Source organism: Miniopterus schreibersii (assembly GCF_964146895.1).
Source record: "Miniopterus schreibersii genome assembly, chromosome: 8".
Lineage (NCBI taxonomy): Eukaryota > Metazoa > Chordata > Mammalia > Chiroptera > Miniopteridae > Miniopterus > Miniopterus schreibersii.
Window position 1 is genome coordinate 61,321,075 of NC_138109.1, and position 23,780 is coordinate 61,344,854.

A 23,780-nucleotide genomic window follows, 5' to 3' on the forward strand; every position below is an offset into this window, starting at 1 on the left:
TTGTTTAAAAGAAAAACCCACGTGATTATCCACGTATCACAATGTCCCTGTGAAACAAGAAAAAAATCTGCCTGCTCCTAAAACTCCAGTTACCTGGCAGAGAAACTGAGTCCAGTGTGGGTGAAAGGGCTTCTCACGCTTGCTCTCACCAGGCACTCAGATGAGAGCAACACCAGACTGAGGCCCTTCCAGTTCCTGCTCTTCAGGCCCCCCTCCCAGGGGCGTCCCTGAGACACACGGGATGGAGGCTGCTCTGATAGGCAAAACCCTCACAGAGTTATTTTAAACTTGGACTTAAACTTTAGGACATGTTTTTATGGGGGCTGGAAATAGGTTTCCGTAGTAATGAAATAAACCTGATTTGATTGGATTTTCTTGGACATTGCCTTGGGAACTGTTTAAAAATCCCAGTTTCAGTAGAGTGAAGGGAATGAAAGGGCTCTCGTTAGTATTTTGCTTGTTTGAGCTAGAAGTTTCCTATTCCTGTTAGATAAGCTGAGATGTGTGTGAGGCAAAAGGTAGGACAGTGATTTAAGTATCACTGGGGATGAGTTTTTGCATAGGACGTGCTGTAAAATGAGATGCTTCTTGATTCCTTCCACTTTGGGGTAAAGCTACACATTGTCACTTGTGGATGGCTTTTTTAGGAACCAAACTGTACAATAGCTGTTTCTAATGCCCTGGCATCAGCAAGCTCCAGTGTAGCAGAAAAATTAGACCCGGTAATCTTGAGAAAGTGAATTCCTTTACCTATAAAGTGAGGACAATGATACCTATCTATAAATTCGGTAAATATTCATGTTAATGGGTTTTATGAACTGGCATGGCTGTGTGAGATAGCAAAACTCCCCTGTTCACTATGCTCCTCAAATAGCAATGACTATCTATGTGTCCAAGTTATTAGACACATGTAGAAGTCCCCCAAAAGAAAGAAAAATCCCCCTCTTCATTCCTGTCCTCTCTCTAACATAATTTCTTATATATTTGTTTTATATTAACACTTTAGGTGAGTCAACATTTTTTAAAATGATAAGCATTTAAATAGTTTCCTGTCTTCTAATTGCAAAACGGTTCTTCCCTTGCTCTCCATTTCTGTTCTTACAAAGTACCTGGTGATTAGTCATGAATCAATAATTGAATGCATGAGTAACAGTTACCAAAGCATGCTGTATATGGTTATTGGAATCAATAGTCTTTCTTGATGCTCCGCAATCACCCTTTTGAGGGTAACTACCAGAAATGCAGTAAATCAGAGCTTCCTGAACATTCAACAAGAGAGTTTTTAAAATTATATGAATCCCCAAGCATTTTGTTCCAGGTTTCTGCTTCTCCCTTGTTTATACCTCTTTTGTGAATAAGACTTTTCCCAGAGAGCTGCAAAAACTATTGTGCCAAGATCCAAATTTCTCATTCATGAGGTTTCATTTTAGTCCTTGAAAGTTCCACAGCATCTCTGCACATTCTAGTAGGCATGCTAGAAGGGTTATTCTTTTCATTCAAGGCTTTTAAAGTTTTAAAATCCTGGGATGGATAGACACGGTTGAAAATAGACTGGAATATGAGACCTGGCTGATAGTTTTGGAATCTCCACTATAATCATATTATCTATTTCTTCTGCCACGCAGTTTATGGCCTTGCGAGAAAGAATCATTAAAGAAACGAAAAAAACAACAACTCTGGTAGCAGTTAATGCAATAATTAAATGGAAACTGTATGCTTAAATTGCAGTTGGAATAGGAAATTAAATTATGCAAAGAAGTGTTATAGATTCAGACACGTTTTCCTACTGTTAATAAATCTATGCATAATTCATTTTTTTGTAGGCTGTGACAAAATAGCATAAATAACTTCATTTGTAAGGCTGTGAATTTTGCTGTTCTTAATTGGGTGAGGCTAAAACTATTTAAATGCTTCTGAATGACTGAATATATAAATGTTTAAAGAGAGCAGTTATAATAGGTTTCTAGGCAGATTTGTTTACTTAATATTACTACATTTATTTTTCAGATACTAGCATAGTACAAATATTGCATAAAGATTGCACCCAATATGGTGTGTTTGATAGGATTTTAAGAAAAAGATATTATCTCTTTGCTCTTATAGAGAGCACTCTGGTACTCATTGAACAAATATGTCAGGCACTGTACCAGTTACTTTATAAACATTGCCATTTCATTCTCATTATAGACCTAAAGGCAGGTACATCAACCCCTTTTAACTGATGTGGAAACAGGCTCAAGCAAGGTAGGAGCTAGCCCAAGTTCCTGTAGGCGGTTAGTGGCAGAGCAGTGGCTCTGAGCCAGGTATTGGGGGATTATAAAACTTACATTTTTTCCATTACCTGCAGCTTCACACCTTACACACTCAGGCAAATTTAGCACCTGAACTTCTGAGAGCCAAGGCTGTCCTGTTAGGAGGTAGTTACTTGCTGTAGCAATGGCCAAGCAGTAGCTGAGATCAGCACAACTGTTCCCCGAGCACTTACGCTAGCACCACTTCAGTGGCTCCTCAGGAGCCCTCCTTGGGCCAGTGATCGGAGCTGCTGAAACTCAGCCCCACCTTGCTGCTGAGGAGCCCACTTTGCAGATGCAAGGTCTTCCTTTCGAGGGGTACGCGGGGACTAGAGGCAGCCACCGCAGGTAGCAGGTGTGACCGTTGGCGCTGTCTTGCAGGAACGCGGGCGTGTGGTCTTGAACTGCTGGGGTCTGTGTTGCTCCGGATTTGTGAATCATGGACACAATAGTGTCACTATTTCTCATTCAACAGATAGCTGCTGCTTCTTCGGAAAGCACAGGCGGGAGGGAGATGGTTAAGGCAGAGGGACCTGCTCTGCTCTTTGCGGGCTGCGTGACCTCGGACAAGGTTCACTTTTCGGTGCTGTGCGAACAGTACCTGTCTCACAGGGGTGTGAAGGTTGAGTGGCATCATTTCATAAAACACGTGGTGATGTTAGCTAATCAACAATGAGTGTTTCTGTGCTGCTCCCTCTGCTAGGCCCTTCCCCTGCCCCGAGGAATGTTCAGCGTAGTTATTAAATTGGACAGGAGCAGCAGCAGCATCGTGCACCCAGCCGGGTCCCTCCTGGTCCCGGCCCTGTTCCCCTGAGGCCTGCTTAACGACTTGTGTGCGACCCGGCGTCACTTGGGGCGTTCACTAGCCGATGATAAGGGTCTGATCTTTTTGCCACTTAGGGAAATGATCGCCAGTCTAAGTCAACCGTAGGATCCAGTGACGACTCTTCTCCTCAGCCCCCAAAGAGGAAAGGAAAAAAAGGCGACGTGAATTTAGAAAAACCCACAAAAGGGAAACAAAACCAAAAGTTAAAGAACTCACCACGAACAGTTCCCAACAGCGGTAAGTTTGTTGTTGTTGTCATTATATTGTTGTTATTAATCGTTATTATCTTAAGGCTGTGATCCAATTTAACGCTTAAATAGGTCCATTTTCCCCCTGGGCGCACAGAAGATACTCCGTGTCGTACATGAGGGTTTTTACAGAAAGCTGTGTGTACGGGAGATGCTGTTTGTCATGATTAATCCCTATTTGTAATTAGAGGTTGTGCTACAAAGGCACGTGTTTTGAGATAAAATATTTCTGGTGGTGATCTTACAAAACAAAGTAAATTTTTACCTTCCTGTGCTCCCGCCGATGAAAGTGCTTAGTTAACATCTTTTACCCACTGCTATTGACATTGGCTTCTCTTCTTGTGTGTCTACAACCCTTGTCCACGTTCATTATGAATTACCTCTTAGTCATAGATCAGTTTTCACACACAAAAAGGTTTACTGGTTTTCCTGATACCCAAGAGAATACTAAACACACATTGAAACTTTACCGCCAAACAATATGTACCAAAATTAGTTATGTATCTCGCATTACCAGGTGAGAGCTGGTCTGAATAATTTTCTAAAAATTTGTATTAGTGCAAGATTTCGGGATAAAAGTCTGATGAAGTTAGGACATGTGCCATCAGAATTGTGAATTTTCCCGTTAGTTTTTGTGAAGATCGGCTCTTTGGGCTTCCACTCCAAGCGTGTTCCCAGTGGGGCAAGCACATGGCAGTGAAGTGATGCCGTGGGCAGGGAAGGCTGCTGGGTCCCAGCCCCGTGGTGGCTGCTTCTCCTTCCTCCTGGGGTCCACTCGCACACTCCGCAGGGGGACACACTGGGGCGCCTAAGAAGAGGATGGGCGGGGGGAGGTTTCAGATCCAGGGCCAGAGCTCCGTTTTCTTGCCTGGGAACTCCAGCTCATTTCAGAATCTCTGTGAGGGTTCGCGTTAAAACCACAGCTAAGGTGGGCTTCACAGTCGAAGAGATACCATGAAATCGTGTGAAGGTTTAGAGGATGCCACACGGATGAGTAAAGAGAAGAAAGATGTGTTGAGACTAAGTTAAAAGAAGGAGCTAATTACATAGCGAAGAAAGAGCGGAGGGAGGTTAAATCTTCAGGGGCTGAAATGATGAGGACTTGCTGGAAGCTAAGAGTTCTAGCTAGATTCTTGTCCCAGTTTCTGCCATTGACCCTGGGCAAGTCACTTAACATTTCTGGGCCCCATTAGCCATCTGCAAAATAAGGGGTTCATATTAAGATTTATCTTTAAAGTTTTGCTTATCTTTAAGTGTGTGAAATTCTTTTCAGTACCATGAAACAGGGAGGCCAGGGTGAAATCCAGTCAACAAACGCTTGTTGAATGCTTGTTGTATGGCAGACACCAAAGGAAAAAAACTAGCCTGGAAGAACATGCCATACTTTGAGCATTAAAAATATTTAATTTAATCAATGGAGGGTTTCCCCCCAAAATGTATACATACTTTAACAGCTGATATCTCAATTTTGAAAATGAAATTATTTTAATAATTGCCTTTATAATTATTCAAAGTGTATAAATACTTTTTCGGGAGGATGCCCTATATATACTAGATTGTGAAGCCCCCAAGGCCATGGGCTATGTCTTACTAGTTCCTTTTTAATTCCCAACAACTTGCACAGATCTGATAGGTATATGAGACACTTAATAAATATTGAGGAATGAAAGATGGAAGTTACAAAATAGAGAACTCTCTGTAATACTTTAAAACTCACTAAGAAACGCGACCCATTTTAAACTTTTTGTGAATTATTTTCTATTAAAGACTTTTCAATAAAAGGTTACTTGCTTATTTCCTGTGAAGCTCTTATTAGTTTGTGAAAATCTTAACTCCTACTTCCAATATATTTTTTAAAGTCCTTAGAGTTAGTAGTTGTCCCTCAGAAGAAAGGCAGCCATCATCTTGTCAGATATCTCATTTGTAGAAACTTGGGAACACAAGAGGCTGTATCAACATTCTCCTCTTTTGCAGGAAAGTAACCTTTATTAAAAAGTTGAGTTATCAATATTTTTGCTTTTGTGGAAATCCACAAATAGTTTTCAACAAAAATTGTATCTTTGGGGATGAAAATAATGAAAATATGTTGAACATTTAAGCAAATCATATTTTAGAAGTGCTAAGGAAGGCCAGAAGCCCTCATCTGTTCTCTCCTTGTCTTTAGAGAGTCCTGCAGGTGTTGCGAGTAACTGTCCATATTAAAGGTATTTTCCGATATAATTTTATAAAGTGCAGATTATGGGCTTTTAACTGGTGTATCTTATGGTTATATAAAACAACTGCTGGTGTCTTTCAAATGAAGGTTTTGAGGATTGAATTTTTTTATTAAACTTACTAGCATGGCATTGGTTAATAAGATCATATAAGTTTCAAGTGTGGATTTCTATGATACATGATCTATATATTGCACTCCGTGCCCACCACCCAAAGTCCAGTCACCTTCCGTCACCATACATTTGTCCCCCTTTACTAGCCCCCCACCCCTCTTCCTTCTAGTAACCACCCTACCGTTGTCTGTGTCTGTGAGTTTCAGTTTTATATCCCACATATGAGTGAAATCATATGGTTCTTAGCTTTTTTCTGACGGACTTATTTCACTTAGCATGATATTCTCAAGGTCCATCCATGTTGTTGCAAATGGCAGGGTTTCACCTTTTCCGGTGGCTGAGTAGTGTTCCATTGTGTACATGCACCACGTCTTCTTTATCCAGTCATCTGTCGAAGGACGCTGGTTGTTTCCGTGCCTGTCATGACCACCGTGAATAATGCTGCAATGAACAGAGGGGGACATATGTCTTTGCAAAAACATGGTTTTGAGTTTTTTGGGTAGATATTCAGAATAGGGATTGCTGGGTCATATGGTAGCTTCATTATTAATTTTTTGAGGAGCCTCCAGACTGCTTTCCATAGTGTCTGTACTACTTTACATTCCCCCCAGCAGTGAAGGAGGGTTCCTTTTTCTCCACATCTCCAGCACTCGTTATTACCTGTCTTGTTGATAATAGCGATTCTAACAGGTGTGAGGTGGTCTCTTGTGGTTTTAATTTGTATTTCCCTAATAGCTAGTGAGCTTGAGCATCTTTTCATATACCTGTTGGCCATGTGTATGTCTTCTTGGGATAAGTGTCTGTTCTGGTCCTCTGCTCATTTTTTTAATTGGATTCTTTGTTAAGTAGCCTATTCAGTTTTACTTCACAGTGTTACATTCTAGAGTTAGGATGGATATCTATGATTGTTTCATAGTATATGTTAAATTCTGCACATTTTTGACCCAGTGTTGTTCGTGGTTGGTTTTTTGTTTTATTTTGGGTTTTTTTTTGTTAATCCTTACCTAAAGATATTTTTCCATTGATTTTTAGAGAAAGTGGAAGGGAAGGAGGGAGGGGGGGAGAGAGAGATAAAGAGAGAGACGGAGAGAGAGAAACATCAATGTGAAAGAAACACATCAGTTGGTTGCCTCCCGCATTCACCCTGACAGGAGCCGGGGATTGAACCTGCAACCCAGGTACTTGCCCTTCACAGAGAATCAAACCCAAGACCCTTCGGTGCGTGTGCCGATCCTCTAACCACTTAGCACACCGGCCAGGGCTTGACCCAGTGTTCTTTACCTATATACTGTTCTCAAGTTAATTAGAAAAAAGAGGCTTTCTTAATTTTTGTAGACTTTTTAAATTTATGTGAGCTTCCTTAATTGTTTTATAATTAATATTGTAGTCATAAATTTTGCCCATTTCTTTACTGCTGTTTACTGATATCCCCATATCTAATGCTGTATGAATGAGCAATGCTGATGTCAGTCTGTAGATGGCAACCTGGGTCTAATTTTATTTCTTCTGCTCTTTTCTTTTTTTCTCCCGCTGACTGTTTCTCTCTGTAATAGTAAAGCTTAATAATTCAAGCAAAGCAGTGACATATTTCTTCAGGGAGACAAATCCCATTTTCTTTTGGTAGCCAAGATGCAAAGTAAGATTGGTTGGTGATTGATGAAGTTGGGTGTGAAATGCATTTTTAGTGCTGCATTTAAATACCAGCTTAGCTGGCCAGCGTATGTTTTTGTTACACTTTCTGCTTGAATTGCCGTGCCTTGGGATATGTTTTAGAAGCTGTTAACTAGCTACACTCTCCACCACTGTGAGCAAAGTAGTGATGATAATTGTTTTGAAATTGTATTTTGGAATTGATTATATTCATTGATATTTTAAATATTTGCTACATTAAAAAAATTAGTATATTTATTAAGCTTAGAACACAGGAAGCATAGTGAATTTAGGGGTCCTTTTAAATATTGTAAAAACTGAATAGAAAATAGCCTGGTCTGTACTGCTATGGTTTATGTGGTATTGATAATTATAAGTACTTTTAAAAATCAGAGTATTAAAATGTAAGCAAAGCCAAGACTTGTTTTCTTTCACAGGATGTGATTCTCTGCATGCATGGGTGCGCTTTTGTGCGTGCACACACACACATACACACTCTAGTATTCTCCCTGATGCAGTGCCTGGCTTATCCCCAGCATCGTTCTGTGATAGTTCCAGGGGAACTTGGTTGTTTAGACTCCTGATGAATGATAGGGAGCAGGTGCCGGGCCTGGAAAGGATGTCGGAATATTATGACCTTGCTGGGTGACTGCCCTCGAGCAGTCATGCTCTTGAATTTTCTAATAGCTACAGCCTGCACATGGTTTGCTGCGTCGCCCCGAGCATGGAGCATCCCTGCAGTACATCCTCAGCCTCAGAGCATGGGCACTGAAACCTGAGCTGCTTTCGTTCAGCTGACGAACCAGCTCCGGCACTTGCAGGGTTCCCAGTCACAAGGGATTCTGAAGGTAACACAGGCAGCACATTTTGCAAATATGCTCTCCCAGATCTCACCCTTTAAGGGATATCATGCACTGGAAGAGCGCATATGAAAAGGCACTAAGGTGACCTCACAAGGCCGGGCCTTGTTTAGTTTATTAACAAGCTAACCTAAGATATATGGTTCAGTTGGTGTCTGTTGCAGCCACACTCACCCTAGGACAGAGAGATACAGGTTTTCTATTCCTTTGTTGATTGTCACTTCCCATCACAGTGGCAATGTTTATGGTGGGATATGGGTCAAATTTAGTACTAGTATGTAAAAACTTTGTAAACTAAGCATTTTTCCATGCCTCAGTGACCCTTGTTGGAATCACATAATGTACAGAACACTGGTACAGCAAGGAGTTTTAGTCATGTCTTGAAGTTTTATTATGGTATTCCAGTTCTGTTGATAATAATTAGATTAGGAATGTATACTTTGCTGTTCACTTTAGTGCTGGGAGATTGAAAAATCAGAGGCTGGCTGAGTACCACTAAGATGTTTATCTCAGTTTGAGAGGAGTGGGATATTAGCCCATTTTAGAAAAGATTCTTTTCATATTCTGCCTTCTTATTCACTTTGTACACTGGACGGAGAAGTACTATGAAAAAAGCATATTTTTTCTTTACCACTGATACACAGTTGAGGCCTCTGCAGTGAACATCCTTTGGGGCTATTTTTTAATGCAGACTATGTTTGGAGTATGAAGAAAACTTTTGTTTTCCTAAGAAGTTTGTGAGCTGTTGAATCACCTACATATTTCTAAACCTTTGGAAAATTTTATTCCAGGAATTTATTTTAAATATGCATTTTGGTACTCATATGACCTTTTCTATATGAATAAACATAAAACTCTGTATAACCCACAATGCATCTTAATTCTTGCACTGCACTCATGATGCCATGTGAGGTACCTGAAGTGTGTGAGGATGCTTCTAGTGGGAATGTTAACTACAGGTTCCATTTCAGAATGCCAGGAACTCATGTGCTGCCAGAGGACACAGAACTGCCTTAGGTCAAGTTACTAGTGTACATCAGGCCACGAGGTGAGGGATCCAACTGGGATCCAACTGGGTTTGGGTCTGAGGATGAATGTGAAGGTTGAGGGGCCAGACCCAGAATTATGGGGGTGGGGACACTGAGGTTTGGACCCAGGTTCTTTCATCAGTTGACCCTCTGCAAGAGGATAATGTTGGGATTGTCTCAGCTTTGTTTTCCCCCCTAGCTTTAGGCTTTGGCTTGCCAACTACCCTTTTCATAGATGCAACCCATGACTTCTAAGCCAGGGCTCTTTCCTTCCTGGCCCATCAAGGACCCAGACAAATTTCATAGCATTTCCTTGATGCTGCCTCCGAAGTTATCTCTGAAGTTTTCTATAGCTTAGTATAGAGAAAAACGTGGACCCGTAGCAGTGGTGAGCTTCTGACACAGCAAAGACTGAAGTGCGAGTCATCTACTTTTCAGGAGGGAACTAAAGGTGATTCCTTTGGGCATTTCATCACAGATTTGAGGTAAGGCCCAGACTGAGGCTTGGCTAGGCAGGGCCCTGATGTTGGGAATGCCTGTGGGATGCTGATCATGGGGTCACAGTATGGAGGGAGGGGGAAGGAGTAGCCATGGGATTTATTACTCTTCCTCCCTCCCCAACATCTTTTTTCTTCTGCCAGCCCTGTGGTGAAATAAAACCAGGATGGGGCCTGGTCCATTAGAGTATCAGAGGCTCCTCAGCTGTCATTCACGTGTGAGACACAGATACGCACCCAGCAGAGAATCCTGCGTAGAGTAGCACTCAGCCTTTGGGTGGGGTGTGTGTGTGTGTATGTGTGTGTGTGTTTGCGTGTTTGCGGGTCCATTAGGCCTACATTTGTGGTGACGATTGAAATAAAGGGTTACAAATTTCCAACACTGAGCAATGGTAGAATTCTAATGCCCATGTTTTAGAACATCTCAACTGGGATTTTAGTCTGATGTTTTATCAGCTTCATCTACAAATCCTTCAGAATTAGGTACAGAGCATTTTCCTAGTTTCATAAATGGAGGAAAAAGAGACACCTGTTTTCTCAGAGTCAAAGGGTATATAGGCGGCTAGTGATTTCTGGAAATTGCCACGCTGACTGCTAGCTGGCTAAGAGGCAACATATGCGTGTGCTTATGTGCAGGGCACTGATGCCTGAGAGTCCGGGGCAGTGGGGAGGCCTTCGTGTGTGTGTGTGTGTTCTGACCTGTCTTCCTTCAGTGCCAAGTGTTGCTGTATCACAGTCGACCCTGAAGCTTATCTGAGATATTGTGAGGAGTCTCCTGTGCTGCTTCTCTTCCATTTTTCGGCATCTCATATTCCTTTTGTAAATGGGGATGATTGAGTTGAGCTTTTTCTGTTTTGTAAGGTGGTAAGAGTGAGTTATTGCTGTCAAGGAGATTTCATTTTTAGTAATATGTGGTACAATAGAAGACCTTCTCTGCTCTTGCATAGACCAGGCCAGGACTCAGGCTAAGTCTTCAGCATTTATTGGTTGCTTCTCATAAGTGCCCTGACCAGGGATCAAACCCGAAACCTTGGTGCTTTGGGATGACGCTCTAACCAACTGAGCTACCCAGCCAGAGGCCCTGTACATGCATTTTTACAGTTACTTGAATATCCTAGGACATGAACTCTTGTAACGCAAACCCTTCTCTGCATCTGAATTTCCTTCCCATGTTTTACAAATCTTTAGGCTTTTGAAATATCACTTTTATTTCTTCTTTATACGCATTTACTGAGTGCTCAACATGTACCACACACCTTGCCAATCATGAGGGTAATTCCATTTTCTCTGTTTTGCATTAACTGCTGAGCACCTACACATTTTCTTCCAGTCGACAGAATTTTATCTTTATCAAGACATTTTCTTCAATTAAGTAGAAGCAATTTCTTTTTCCATTTCAATGACCAAACTGCACTACTCATAAATGTGAAAATGTGTTTGTGTTGTAAGCATTGGTGTGTTTTTTCCTTCTTGGTAGTAAGTCATCTCCTAGGTTTCTGTATCAATTTTGTTCACGTAGAAAGTACTAGCATAGAACCAGAGAACACGGCCATCTCTGCTTAACTGTGTTTAGCACGGTGTCTGGAACAATTACTGAATACTACTTCATGCTAAACCCAGGGGAGGGTTGTCCCCCACCCCATGTAACATGCTGGGCCTCCTTTGTAGACTCTGACCTATTTTATAAATGAACTCTATTTTTATCTTTCTCAGTTACCCTAGTTGTTTTGAAATAAGACATAACCTTTATTGCAAATCAGCATGCGGTGTTCCATCACAATGGGGATTAAGATGAAGGGAAAATATCTGTAAAATGCTTCTGAGCTTTGCAGGTTTAAAGCCATCCATTTATTCTTATTTTATGCAATTGGGTGATAATAACCAAATTGTTTCTGTGAGATCGGGCAAGGTTTTACTCCCCATAAAATGCCATAATAAAAACCACTTTTCACTGGGAAGTCGGCAGATCTGACAGCCCCCCTACTGCTGCATAGGGTTGAGGGCACCTCTCTGTCACCTTTGGGCTGATGGCAGCTGGCTTTCTCCCTGGTTTTGTTTTGCTTAATGATAAGGGTGCCAACACAAAGCAGGAGACATCTTTTTGGAGGGTGCCGTGGCTTGCTAAAAAATGGGAAGCCTCCACCAAGTCATTGAGGATGACTGCTAAAGCCAAGGCTGCACTGCTCCACGGCCCCTTGGGGCTGCATGGAGCTTCTGAGTGAGCTTCAGGTGGAGGCTCTTACCCAGGGAACTTACTGTCATTTCCTAAACTGGGCTCCATGGCACAGTAGTTTTGTGGGCTTCTGATAGATGTTTCTTGTAATAAGAGTTCCATGCTCAAATATAACTTTGGGAAATGTTGGGTTATATGAAGTTGAGCCATTTTCTTTGCTACTGGATCTCTCAGAGCCTCTCACATGGAAATATTCCATGCCTCTTCCGACTCTGGATCCCTGTTACTGAGGAGCATGTGGTGGGATTTTTGTTTGCTAGACATAATTTGAGAAGCATGGGGGGCACTCAAATAGGCAGTGTTCCCACATTGCTGCTTCCTTGAAGGTTGTAGGGCATGGGGGAATTTCTGATGAAAATTAAATGGGGCACCTTTTTTGTGTGTGGATCTGACCAGATCAGCAGCTGACATATCCAGCTCACAGTTTCTGAGTGTTTACTGTGTGCTAAGAATTAGATTGAGCACTTTAGGTAAACAATCTTATTAATCTTCATGTCAACCCTATGCTGCATGTGTCCTCATTGTTATGATCCCCATTTAACTGATAAAGGAGCTGAAGCACTGAGGGTTAGGAAGCTGGCATGTGATCAGACATGCAGCCAGTAGTGGAAGACACTCAGACCCGCTGTTTCAGTGTATACAGGCTGCTCTCTGGGTCGGCATGAACTCAAATCCAGGCAGCGAAACTCTGGGTCCCGTACTCTCAGGGCTCTAGTCTACTATCCCCTCGATCAACAAATGATATCGGAATTCACAATGGCCTGTACATGTAGGGACCGATAATCACATTTAGCAGGGAAGAAAAAAATAACATTGACATCATGCTCTAAAAAGCTCTCACTGAGCAGTTATAGCAAGAGGCAAGGCTACTGTTTGTATCCCGCCTCGCCAGGTTTGGTTCCCTTACCAGTTACAAACAACAAGATTTCGTGGCAGTGGGAGAGAAGGTATAAGTACCCTTCCTGAGTCAGATGGTGGATCCAGGGTCAAGGTGAGGAAAACTCTTCCTCCGTGACTCCTGCCTTAGGTGCAGTACCCTGTCCACTGAGTGTGTGTTCTCTATCCCTTTCAGTCACACACACACACACACACACACACACACACACACACACACACTCTACCACCACTCTTACACCATCTTACTCAGCACCTTGGGTTCCTCTAAGTTGCATTTATACGTAGAGACCACGCAGCCAGAGGCAGAGGTTTTAAATTCTGGGTTCCCAGAACAAGATTTCAGAAAGTTCCCTTATGCTTGGGGAAAGGCCAAATCAAGCTCTTTCTTAAAAAAACACCACATGACAATGGATCTTCTTTCTGAAAGCCACCTGGAGTTGGTGCAGAGGCTGGAAAAGGGAGTCTTGATATTACCACTTTACAAAATACATAGAGCAAAACTCACTGGGCAGCCTGTCAGCTTCATTTGTTGTTATTCTTGAAATGCTCCCCCATGGAGCCCTCACCTGTCTGGTTCCAGTCTGCAAAGGTTGCTTTCCAGGCCGCAGCTTGTGGTGTTTCAGATTTCCCTTTACTAGCATTTGGGAGTTCCTTGTGCTTTTCTTCTGTGTGGGTCTCAGTGCTAGGGTCTTATGCCTCCCTATTTCTAGGTTGACTCCATTTTGGCAGAACACATCTCCCAGTAGTTTCCTGAGAAAGGGTAGACGGGTGATCATTAGGTTGTGAGACTCAGTGAAAGGAAAATCTCTCTTTCCCTATTTCTCTACTCACCACTCTACTCTCAGAACTCACCAGAACACTTTCGACACCAGATATGTGGGCTCTTTTCCCCCCACACCAAGCAATTCTGCAATTCTTGTGGACAGCAATTTAATTCAATTCAGATACTTTTTACCTGGGGCTAGTAAAGACCCCAGAGGTTAAGGGCTCAGTCTCACAAGACTCCCGTTCCTCCACCTCCGCTTCTGATGTCAGACTCAAATCCAGTGCTTCTGACTGACCAGCTGTAACCCAGGTTCCTCTCCTTGGATTTGACAATTTGCTAGAGCAGCTCACAGAACTCAGGAAAACGGTTTACCTGCCAGATTACTGGTTTATTATAAAGGATGCAGCTCAGGAGCAGACAGATGGAAGAGATGTGTAAAGCAGGGTGTGGGGAGTGATGAGGAGCTTCCATGCCCCTCCGCCACCACCTTGTGTTCACCAACCTGGACGCTCTCCAACTCCTTTGCATGGGTTTCATTATGTAGACGAGATTGATTAGATCACTGGTCATTAGTGATTTACTTAACCTCCAGCCCCTCTCCCCTCCCCAGAGGCAGGGGTAGAGGGTGGCACTGAAAGTTCTAGTGCTCTAGTCCCACGGTGGGCTCCCTTGGCAACCAGCCCCCATCCTTAGGAGCTTTCTAAAGGTCATCTCATTAGCATAAGCTCAGATGTGGTTGAAAAGGCTTGTAATGAGTAAAAAGACACTCCTTTCACCTCAGCTCTGGAGCAGTTTCAGGAACTGGAGTTACTGAGTTAATTGAGGACAAAAGACCAAATATTATAACGAAAGATGCTCCCATTTCTCTTTACCACTTAGGAAATTACAAGGGTTTTAGGAGCTGTGTGCCAGGAACCATGGACAATCAAAATCTATTTCTTATATCACAGTATCACATTCAGCATGTATAAAGATGTCTTCATCGTATTCTCACATTTAATTTTCAGTTTGGGTTGACATGGAATTCTTAGTTGGAAATACTTTCCACTCAGATTTTGAATGTACTACTCCACTACCTTTCTATTTTCTTTGTTCCTGTTAAGGCACCCGATGATATTCTCATTCCTGTTATTATTAATTTCAGTTTCCCCGAAGCTTTGCTTAATGGGTAAAGGTCTGAGAAAAGGAGTTGGGTGCAAGTAGTTCAGGTAGATTCCAGAAAGCTTGGCAGGCAAGACATGGAAGGGAGACTAGCTAATTAGAGGGATATTGTGAAATAGGGTACCCTTGGGCAACTGGGGGTCAATCTTATTGGATCCCTGTACATGTATGAAACATACCTCAGAATTGCCCTGCGCGTCAGTGAGGAAACTGGGATCTCTGTTCATCATTTGCTGTGCTTCAGTGGTTAGGAGTTGCTCTCTGCATGTTAATTCCTGGTAGTGTAGTGTGGCCTGTCTCTCACCAAAGCTGAACATGCTTCTGTGGCCAGAGAAAGTCCTCAGGCCGAGAGAGACTCAGGAATTTGAGGTAGGAAGGCCTGGAAGTATATGGGAACTGTCTACCACAGCTGCGAGAGGATACGGTGGGGAACTGAAGGGGAATTTCCTAGAGGAATGGAAGCCTGGAAGGCCTGCTGCTAATAAGGAGAAGTACATTGATGGAATTGACAGTCTTCGACAGTGGGATACAGAGGAGAGGGCAGATTGGAGAAAAAGTTGAGACAGAATGAATATGACCTGAGGTCCTGTGGAAATGTGTGAGTGAGTGGAGACCAAGGAGGCACTGGCCTGGGTAACAAGGGAGATGAATGGTGTCATTAACTTTTAGGAAATGTGTACATGAGGAGAGGAAAACTGTACAAGCTGAGTGAAAGGGACCTGTATGGCATCCATGGAGGTACACATGGGTCAGCTGGAAGTGGAAAGACTCCCCTTGCAGATGTAGATCTGGGGGTCATCAGCCAGTGGGTGAGACTTGAAGCCAAGGTGAAGGAGAAGATGCCTGAGGCTGATTGATAGCATTAGAAGAAAAGGGGCAAGCCTGGCTCAGGAGCAAGTGCAAGAAGGGGACTGGAAGATGTAGAAACGAAAAACAGTGTATAACACTTCTACCTTGAATTACCTTGCTTGTTTTGGAGCACACACTGAGGGGTAGGCATCATTCGTCTATGGAAATTATATGACTTATAAATGGAAATCAAAATTTCCATTTCATAGATCTGAAGACTAGAGTGTAGAAAGATTTAGCATCTTGCAGCCTGCAGTAAGGCGTTTAATAAATGACAGCTGTTTATTTCCAAGGTATCATAGCACCTAAACCCACAAGTTTAGAGTTTTTCCTGATTATAGTGGCCTAAACCAAACTTTATAGTTGTCTATAGCCTAAATGTGTTGGAGAGAGTCTGTGTATGTTTTATGTAAACTACAGCACTGAACCCTAAGCTGTATACATGCAGTGATCTTCCACACATTTTACCTAGGGCAGTGTTGTAAACGTTGTGTGCTTAGCACCAGTAAAAGTAAAAAAGCGTTGACATCTCAGATCAAAGACAGCAGCAGAGTCATTCTGCAGAGTCATTGAACACTAAGAAATAATAGAAGGAAAATTGTTTCAAACTGTACTTGATGAAGAGTCCAAAGAAAATGATAGTTCAGAATTCTAAAATTATTTTCTATGAGGTGAAAATTTTGCAATCTGAAAGTGAATGACTAAATTCAGCAAAAAGGTCGAATTGAAAGAACAAACAGTGTTCGTATTAGACTAGCCCAAGAACATATTAGGAACAAAGATGAACAATGGCTGTTTTTCTTAATGAAATAAAAGAATACTATTATTTTTCCCTCATTGGTACCAAAGTTCTCAATAATGTCTAATTTTGAAACAAGCGGTGTGGGCTGTCATTGTTTTGGGAGACAAGATGACCAGCCAGCCGTGACAAACACTTAAAAGGAACCGGTGAGCACCCTGATGGACAAATGGACTCCGTATTTCTCCCCGGCTGGCAGTCCTCGCAGGTTTGAGATTTATTACATTTTCAGTGTGGTAAGGTTTGCTAACTAAAACAGAGCTCCAGATCTAATTAGTCCGGCACTCAGTAATGTTTAGATGGATGAATCCGCCCTTTAGGAATTTTTATTTTCTGAGCAAGGAGAGACAAATAAATTTTAAAAGTTTCTTTAATAGACAAATGGATGTGAGGCAGTTTTCCACATGTAAGGCGTACTTCCTGCTTAATTTTTTAGAAATTAGTTGGGGGAAAAATCAAATTCTCTTTAGACTTCATTCCCAGGTTCACCCTGAGGTTATCACTTTAGAATCACAGTTATTTAGCATTTTTATAATAATGGAACAGGAATGAAAATTAATGCAAAAACACTTTTATAAAGGAGAAAGTGCCTAAAGAGTCTACTGGTTAACAGCAGTGTCTGTGTAAGGAGAGAGAAATTACTTTGCCCCAGTCTCCAAGCCAGAAGTGAGGAACTCGAGTGCCTGGAACTAGGGAGCCTGGAGCCAGGAGGGAGGGTGCCCATGATTAATTCTTGGTTCCTAGGTAGCTGCCCTCCTACTGCTCAACCCCTCTCCCTCCCAGCACTCAGTTGCCACTCTTTTCTGAAGCCCAAAGCTGAAGACGTCTTTGAAGGACATGGAAAAGGTTAAAGGTCAGTAGGGTTAGAAAGGAGTGGAAGGAGATGGAGAAAACAAAAGTCCAGCTGGGAAGACAAAGTCATTCCTTCTAATAAACATTTTAAAAACTGAAACTAACTGGAAGCATCCATTCTCCGTCACTCCAGTTGGCTTCCAAGTTGACCTCACTCCCCCGGCCCCGTCGCATTTTATCATCAGCATGGTGAGCGCTCTTCCCGGAGGACAGGTGTAAACCGGGGCCAGAAACATGGTTTTCTTCTCATGAAGATTAAAACTGAATTGGAGGCTCAGAAGTGCCTCTAGGTTGAGATAGGACATGGTTAGGAGCCGAATGGAGTACAGGTAAAGGCTTGGAGAGGGGAGAGAGTTTAAATTTGCCTGCTGAGATTGTGAATGGAGGTTTATTTGAGAGGAAGTTCTGGGTTTAGAATTTGGAGAGGAAATACAAAAAACAAAAACCAGGACTATTTCAGCATTTAAATCTCTAATGCATTTTAAACCCAGAGTAGTTAAATGTTAATTAATCCTCCAAATTAGAATAATACTTTAATATGAGCAGGGAAGGGCAGGGATTGTTCAGAAATTTGTTCATTGGACAATGGAGAATTGCTGTAGTTTTTTTTTTTTTTGGTGGTGGTGGAAAGCTTTTCCTCAGTGGTTTAATCTTATGTTATTTTTATAATTTTTCTCAGATTAGCTCAAAATTCCCCATTGTACTCTTCTTAAAAATTATAAGAGTGACAGTGAACATCACTGTTGACACCAAAGGACATTACCCATAAAAGCAACAAAAAGTGTGACTTTTCCTTAAAGTGACTAACAGGCTTTCATCTTCTATTATTATGTATCCCTCACTAAAAGGCCCTTACATTCTCATTAGCCTCTTTATAGACGTGACATTGGAATTTATTTCCAGGCTCAATCACTTTTCTTAGATAAAGGCCCATAATTTCTACCTTGATTTCTCACAGGCATCCTACATTCACAGAGTTTAAAAAAAAAAAAAAAGATTCTCAAGCCCTGACTCACCTCTATATTCTTTGCTTTCCTCACATGTTCCCTCTCTCAGGGAACCGTTCAGCCAGACACTGTCCAGCCTCACCTTCCACCAGCCGCCTGCGTGCATGGTCGGAGTACAGAACTTTCCTGAGTTTCTCCATTGCCCGAGCCTTGTCCGTGCCCCTTTGCCTGTGCCTGGAATGCCCTGTCAGTGCCCATCAGCTTTGTTCTCTGTGAGGCTCACAGGGGCATGGCCTGCTGGGTACGCTGTCCCGACACTGCCTCTGTAGTAGCCCGGCCTTGACAGTGGCGTGTCTTGTTCTCGTGCAGTTCTCCGCTGGCTCCTGAGCAGTTTGAGAGCCGGGACTCCTCCCTATCATGACCTTATTTATCTTTATGGGCCCATCATCCCGCTCCGTTTCTCACATGCTGTTAGCTCTCTGTAACGTTTGATGAAAGAATGACTGAATTCTTCCAAACACCGTATGATTTTTTTGCTGTGCTTTTATTTGAATTTAGTCATTGCAATTATTTATGATATTTCTTAATCCATGTTAGCTTGATTAAATCAGATTTGCTAATCAAACGTCTCCCAGTGGCATTGAGATTACCAGGGTCTCTGCCTGCCACAGACTTGAGGCAAAGTAGATATATATCCATGTATGCAGAGACGTTGTATTGAAACTCAAGGAGAAGGAATAGGTTAGAGGAAAGACAGCTTACTTCACTTAAGAAGTCAGTATTACAGCTGAGGTGCAATGTATGGCTGCATGTGGGGAAAACTGAAAAATTAATCTTGTAATTTAAACAAACAACAAAAACGTCGAATGGCGCCTGAATTGGTGCCCTGTGCTGCCAAGATAACAGCCTTAAGAAGACACCACTAAAAAATGGAGGCTATTAAAACCAAATTGAGTTGATGAATTTTCCTCAGTTATAATGTGAAGTTATTCTTTGTGTAGAGCTGTCTACATGATATTGGATTTCCCATTGTGAAAGGATTTAAAAGCCACTTTGGACTAGAGATTATTTACATTTCTAATTTTTCACATTAAATGGTGGTGCATAACTTTAAATCGTGCCCCCCCCCTCCTGAAACGAAATTTTACAAAGGCTCAGTCCTCAGCCTCCTGATGGATTCCCCTCCTGTTCGCACGCAGGCTTGGGCTGCGCACTCTCCTTGGTTTATTTTTTGTCTTACGCACTATTCTCTTAGATTCTAACTAGCAGAAATATCTCAGTGTTTGGAGATTCATCTATTTGTCACAGGACAAACGGCTACACGGACAGACAGACACACACACAAGACACATTTTTAAAAAATGAGCTTTTTACTGGCGCATGACCTGCAGAAGAATGCTCAGATCATGATGAATCTTCACAAAGTGATAGACTTGTGTCATCAGCAGCCAGGTCAAGAACTAGAACATTACCAGTGTGAGGGTTTTTCCTTCCTGACACAAAATAAGTGGTGTAGTTCCCACACCATTTTTCCAACTCTCCAGCACCAACAAGGTGTCCTGCAATTCAGTTCAATTCTGACGCTAACTCTCCGGAAAGTTTCCCTTTTTTTGCTTGCTAAGATGTTTTAAATTGCAATGAGTTTTGAATTGCATTTAGATGACTTTTCTTTACCTGTTGAAATGATTTTTTCCCCTCTTTTTTTCTTATAATGTGGTGAGTTACATTGATTTTGGGTATCAAACTAACTTTGTATTTCTGTAGTATGTTGGCTATGATGTTTTATTCTTTTGATATCTCACTGCTGCAGTCACTTATACCTGGAGTTTTCTTTATGTGAAATTTTAAATTTCAGATTCAACCTCTTTTAAAGGTTCATGTCACTTTAATTTTAAAATTTATTGGTATAAAGTTATGCCTTATGTCCTCTTTAAAAAACAGCTATAGGATCTATACTAATGTAATATTTTTCATTTCCCTATATTGGTAAATCTCATTTTCTCTTTCCATAGTCTTGCTAACCGTCCATCAATTTTAATTTGTCTTATTTTCAGTATTTACATAAAATATTTTAATATTTTTACTGCCATCATATTTTTGACCCTGGCTTATTTAAAATTATCTTGTTTTAAAAACAGTAATTTTTTTGTATTTTCTAGTTATCCTTTTCTATTTTATTTCTAGCTTGATTGCAACATGGTCAAAGAACATACTTCACTAATTCCAATCTTTTTAAATTATTGAGACTTACTTTATGGCTCAGCACAGGGCCACACTTGATAACAGTTCCATTGAAGATGTTTGTGTGTAGTCATTGCTGAGAGCTATGTCCTGAATTTGTCAGGTCAGGTTTCTTAATTTCACACTTTGGCTTTGGAATGACTCCAGACTGATCCCCCCTTTACCATTTGCTTTTCACTTTCTTGCTCATGTTTTAAAAATCAAGGTATAATCGATATTTAGCATTATATTAATGTCGTGTACAATATGATTCAATATTTGTATACATTGTGAAATGATCACCATTATCCCCTGTTTTGCATTTATAAATTGTCTTGCAGATACAGAGTCAAATATTTAGTGGTTTGATGTGGTGAAACCAGTGTTTTAGGGAGAATGATCTGAGAGCTGTGTGCAGAATGGAATCAGAAGGAGTCCAGAAAGATCCTGGAAAAATTATGTTATTTGAGATTATAATGTTCTTTGCAAGGTGGTAAGAGATTAATAAGGAATCTCAAGGGAAGGGATAAGGTAGATTTCATGGTAATTCAAGAAGTCCAGCCTAGGTTTTTAAAAGATTAGTGGTGCTATTAGCAGAAATAGGGCCATAAGGATGTGGCGTAGAATTTAGGCACAAGGTGCCAGAGCAGTGCCCAAGACCAGAGACTTGGCAGCAGTGGTGTACAGGGGAGGATTAGCTTAGGTGGCTCTGAGATGGAAAAGAGCATGGGTGTTGACACGGGTTTGGGGAGGTGGCGATGATGGTGGGTGGAAGGTGCTCACCTAGAGTTCTCTTGAAGACAGCTGAGTTTCAGGAGATTTGTGATAACTTATGTTTAGCCACATCAGCTATGGAAGCCAGTGTAACCTAACGTTGCTGTCCAAATTCTTTAATCTCTGAAGTAACAGATTGAAATCAATTAACAGTAATAGTTGCACTAACAATAATAAGGGAAAAGCACAGCCCTCCTAAACTGCATGTGAAATGCATTTGACCATTTTCAGTTTTAAAGGAATAATCTATTCCGCTTGTATGCTCCTGTCCTGAAGGTTCCCCGCAACCATCCAGGTTTGCCTTAACAAAGACGATTTGCTAAGGAAATGGCAAAATTCTAAACTCCAATTGGCCAGTGCTATCAGAGGTTAATAACACTTTAGAGCTGCTGGAAGTGACTTCACATCTGAGCCTCTTCGTACTGTGTCATGGCAACAATTTCAGAATTTTAATAATAGATGTCCTCTTTGAGAAATTGCCTTTCCTTGTGCTATGGGAGTTATTATGATTAGAACTATAGCTCTTTCCTTGCAGTTGTTTTCCAGGCATTTGTTCCCATTTTTGCTTATCAGTAATGGTTCAAAAATTTTGTAACACAGAGCAATTAATATCTGTCAGTAGAAATAAATTACATTTTTCATCGCTTGTGACACGCTTTCAAATGCTGTTTGAAAGTGCCATAATTATGCATCATCATGCTATGTAATTTTGGTGCTTGGTGTAGTAGTGCTTTAGGAGTATGATTTATATTTTCTGTGTGTGCGCGTGTGTTTTTAAGTACTGAATTAATAGGATAGCTGTAAGGATTGGGATGTCAGTTGGGAAATGACATTTTCAGAATAATTTGTATTATATCCGTTCTTCTAAAGAAGTCTGGTTCTTTTTAGAATTATTCACATATTTGATATGTATTTGTGTATGCAAATTGTGCATATTATGATTGTACCACCAATAACTTTTGCCTGATAGCACTAGAAGGTGCAATGAGCTTTTAAAACTTGAATGCATAGAATATATGTATGTTCAGGATATGTTTTTTATTGCCTTAAGGAAGAAGTATATAATATTTGCAAAATTGTTACCTCTATAGTGTTCCTTTGGTCCTTGCCCTTTGAGCACAGTGGGGCCACCCTGGTGCTATACATTAATCAGCCATAATTACTGGCAGCAGACAAGGCCTATGATTTAGGCCGCCCTCTGCTTAACCTTGGCTCTCTTCTCTTCTCCTTGGCCCTGTAACCAGAACTTGACATCTGAGTTGGCCTCTTCATGTTTGATTACTGTTTGCACTCACCTCTGCTTAATGGATTCCAACTTGCCTGAAGGTTCTTCTGGCCGTAGTCTTCCACCGCTCACCCCCCACCTCTTACTCCGTTAGGTGAGAGATTATCAGATGAGGTTAAGAAGATGGGAGAGGGAGGCTGCCAAGAACTGGGGTAAAAACCAACAAATCACAAAGGATTTGAGCCTGCTAATTAAACTTCTCAAATTATAGTTGTGCTTAAGGCTCAGACCACTGTTATCAGCTGCTAATGAATGAGCCTGCTGGTATCTTCACTCATTGCTAAATCCCGGCCACCCCAAAATATGCCACTTTGCCATAAGAATTATTTTGAGCTAACGACCATTGAGAAACAGTAGACATTGGAGGAACTCTCTTTCCTCTCCCTGTCTGTCCAAAAGCAGAGCATACATTTCCATTTGTAAAGTCACCTCCCTTTCCCATACCAGGAAAATCACCAAGAGGACTTCTGTCACTGGAGATGGAACTGACTGAAGACTACACAAATAAACCTTACTAAAATAATCATCATATTCTATTCATTTTCCTCGTGTATTTACCATATCACAATTTCCTTTGTTAGTCACTTCTCCATAATTTATCACCCTTTGTTAAAATGGTATATAAGCTCTGTGCGTCCCCCCCCCCCCACCGCCCTAGTCACTTTTTGGGTTTTCACCTCTTTTCTGTGAATCTCCCATGTGCGTATGAAATAAAACATTTCTCTTGTTAATTTTTTTGGTCAGTTTAATTTACACATCTGTCACTAAGCTTTACAGGGTGGAGGGAAAGTTATATTTCCTCCCCTACATAAAGTATTTGGTCCTGTTAGACTATAATCATTGATCCTATTCTGAAACAGGAAAGAAGAGTGCTAACTCTGACATTTACAATTCAAAGGCTATCGAAACTTAAATGTAGCTAATGTAAAGGGAACTCACTCAACAAGTCTAAGTGGAGTATCTGTTGTCTTCGAGCACTGAGCTAAGGGTGCAATATTCCTGAGGAATGTGGCTCTCGAAACAATTGGCAGTCATACAATGAAGTCTCTTCTCACTTTCCATCCCTTAACAATTTTGTTTTCTAATTTAACACTTTTGGTTGGGTTTATTTAGGTTTGGATAAAATACACACAGGGGTATAATGTAGATAAAAACCTAAAATACAGGCACTTTGCAGCTACCACATCCACTGAAATTATTCCCCCAGGAAAAGCTCCATTAGTCATAGCAGTGCAGCTGTGGGTAGAGTTGGGGCTTTACTATTTAAATA

General features: G+C 41.4%; 1 protein-coding gene across 1 annotated transcript in view; it reads left to right on the top strand.

The window, feature by feature from the left end:
• DCDC2 (doublecortin domain containing 2) overlaps window positions 1–23,780 on the top strand; it is a 133,572-nt gene that overhangs the window by 55,000 nt on the left and 54,792 nt on the right. The window contains exon 7 of the mRNA XM_081144301.1: window positions 3,192–3,354. Within this exon, the coding sequence (XP_081000427.1) occupies window positions 3,192–3,354 (163 nt within the window). The remainder of the gene's footprint in view (window positions 1–3,191; window positions 3,355–23,780) is intronic.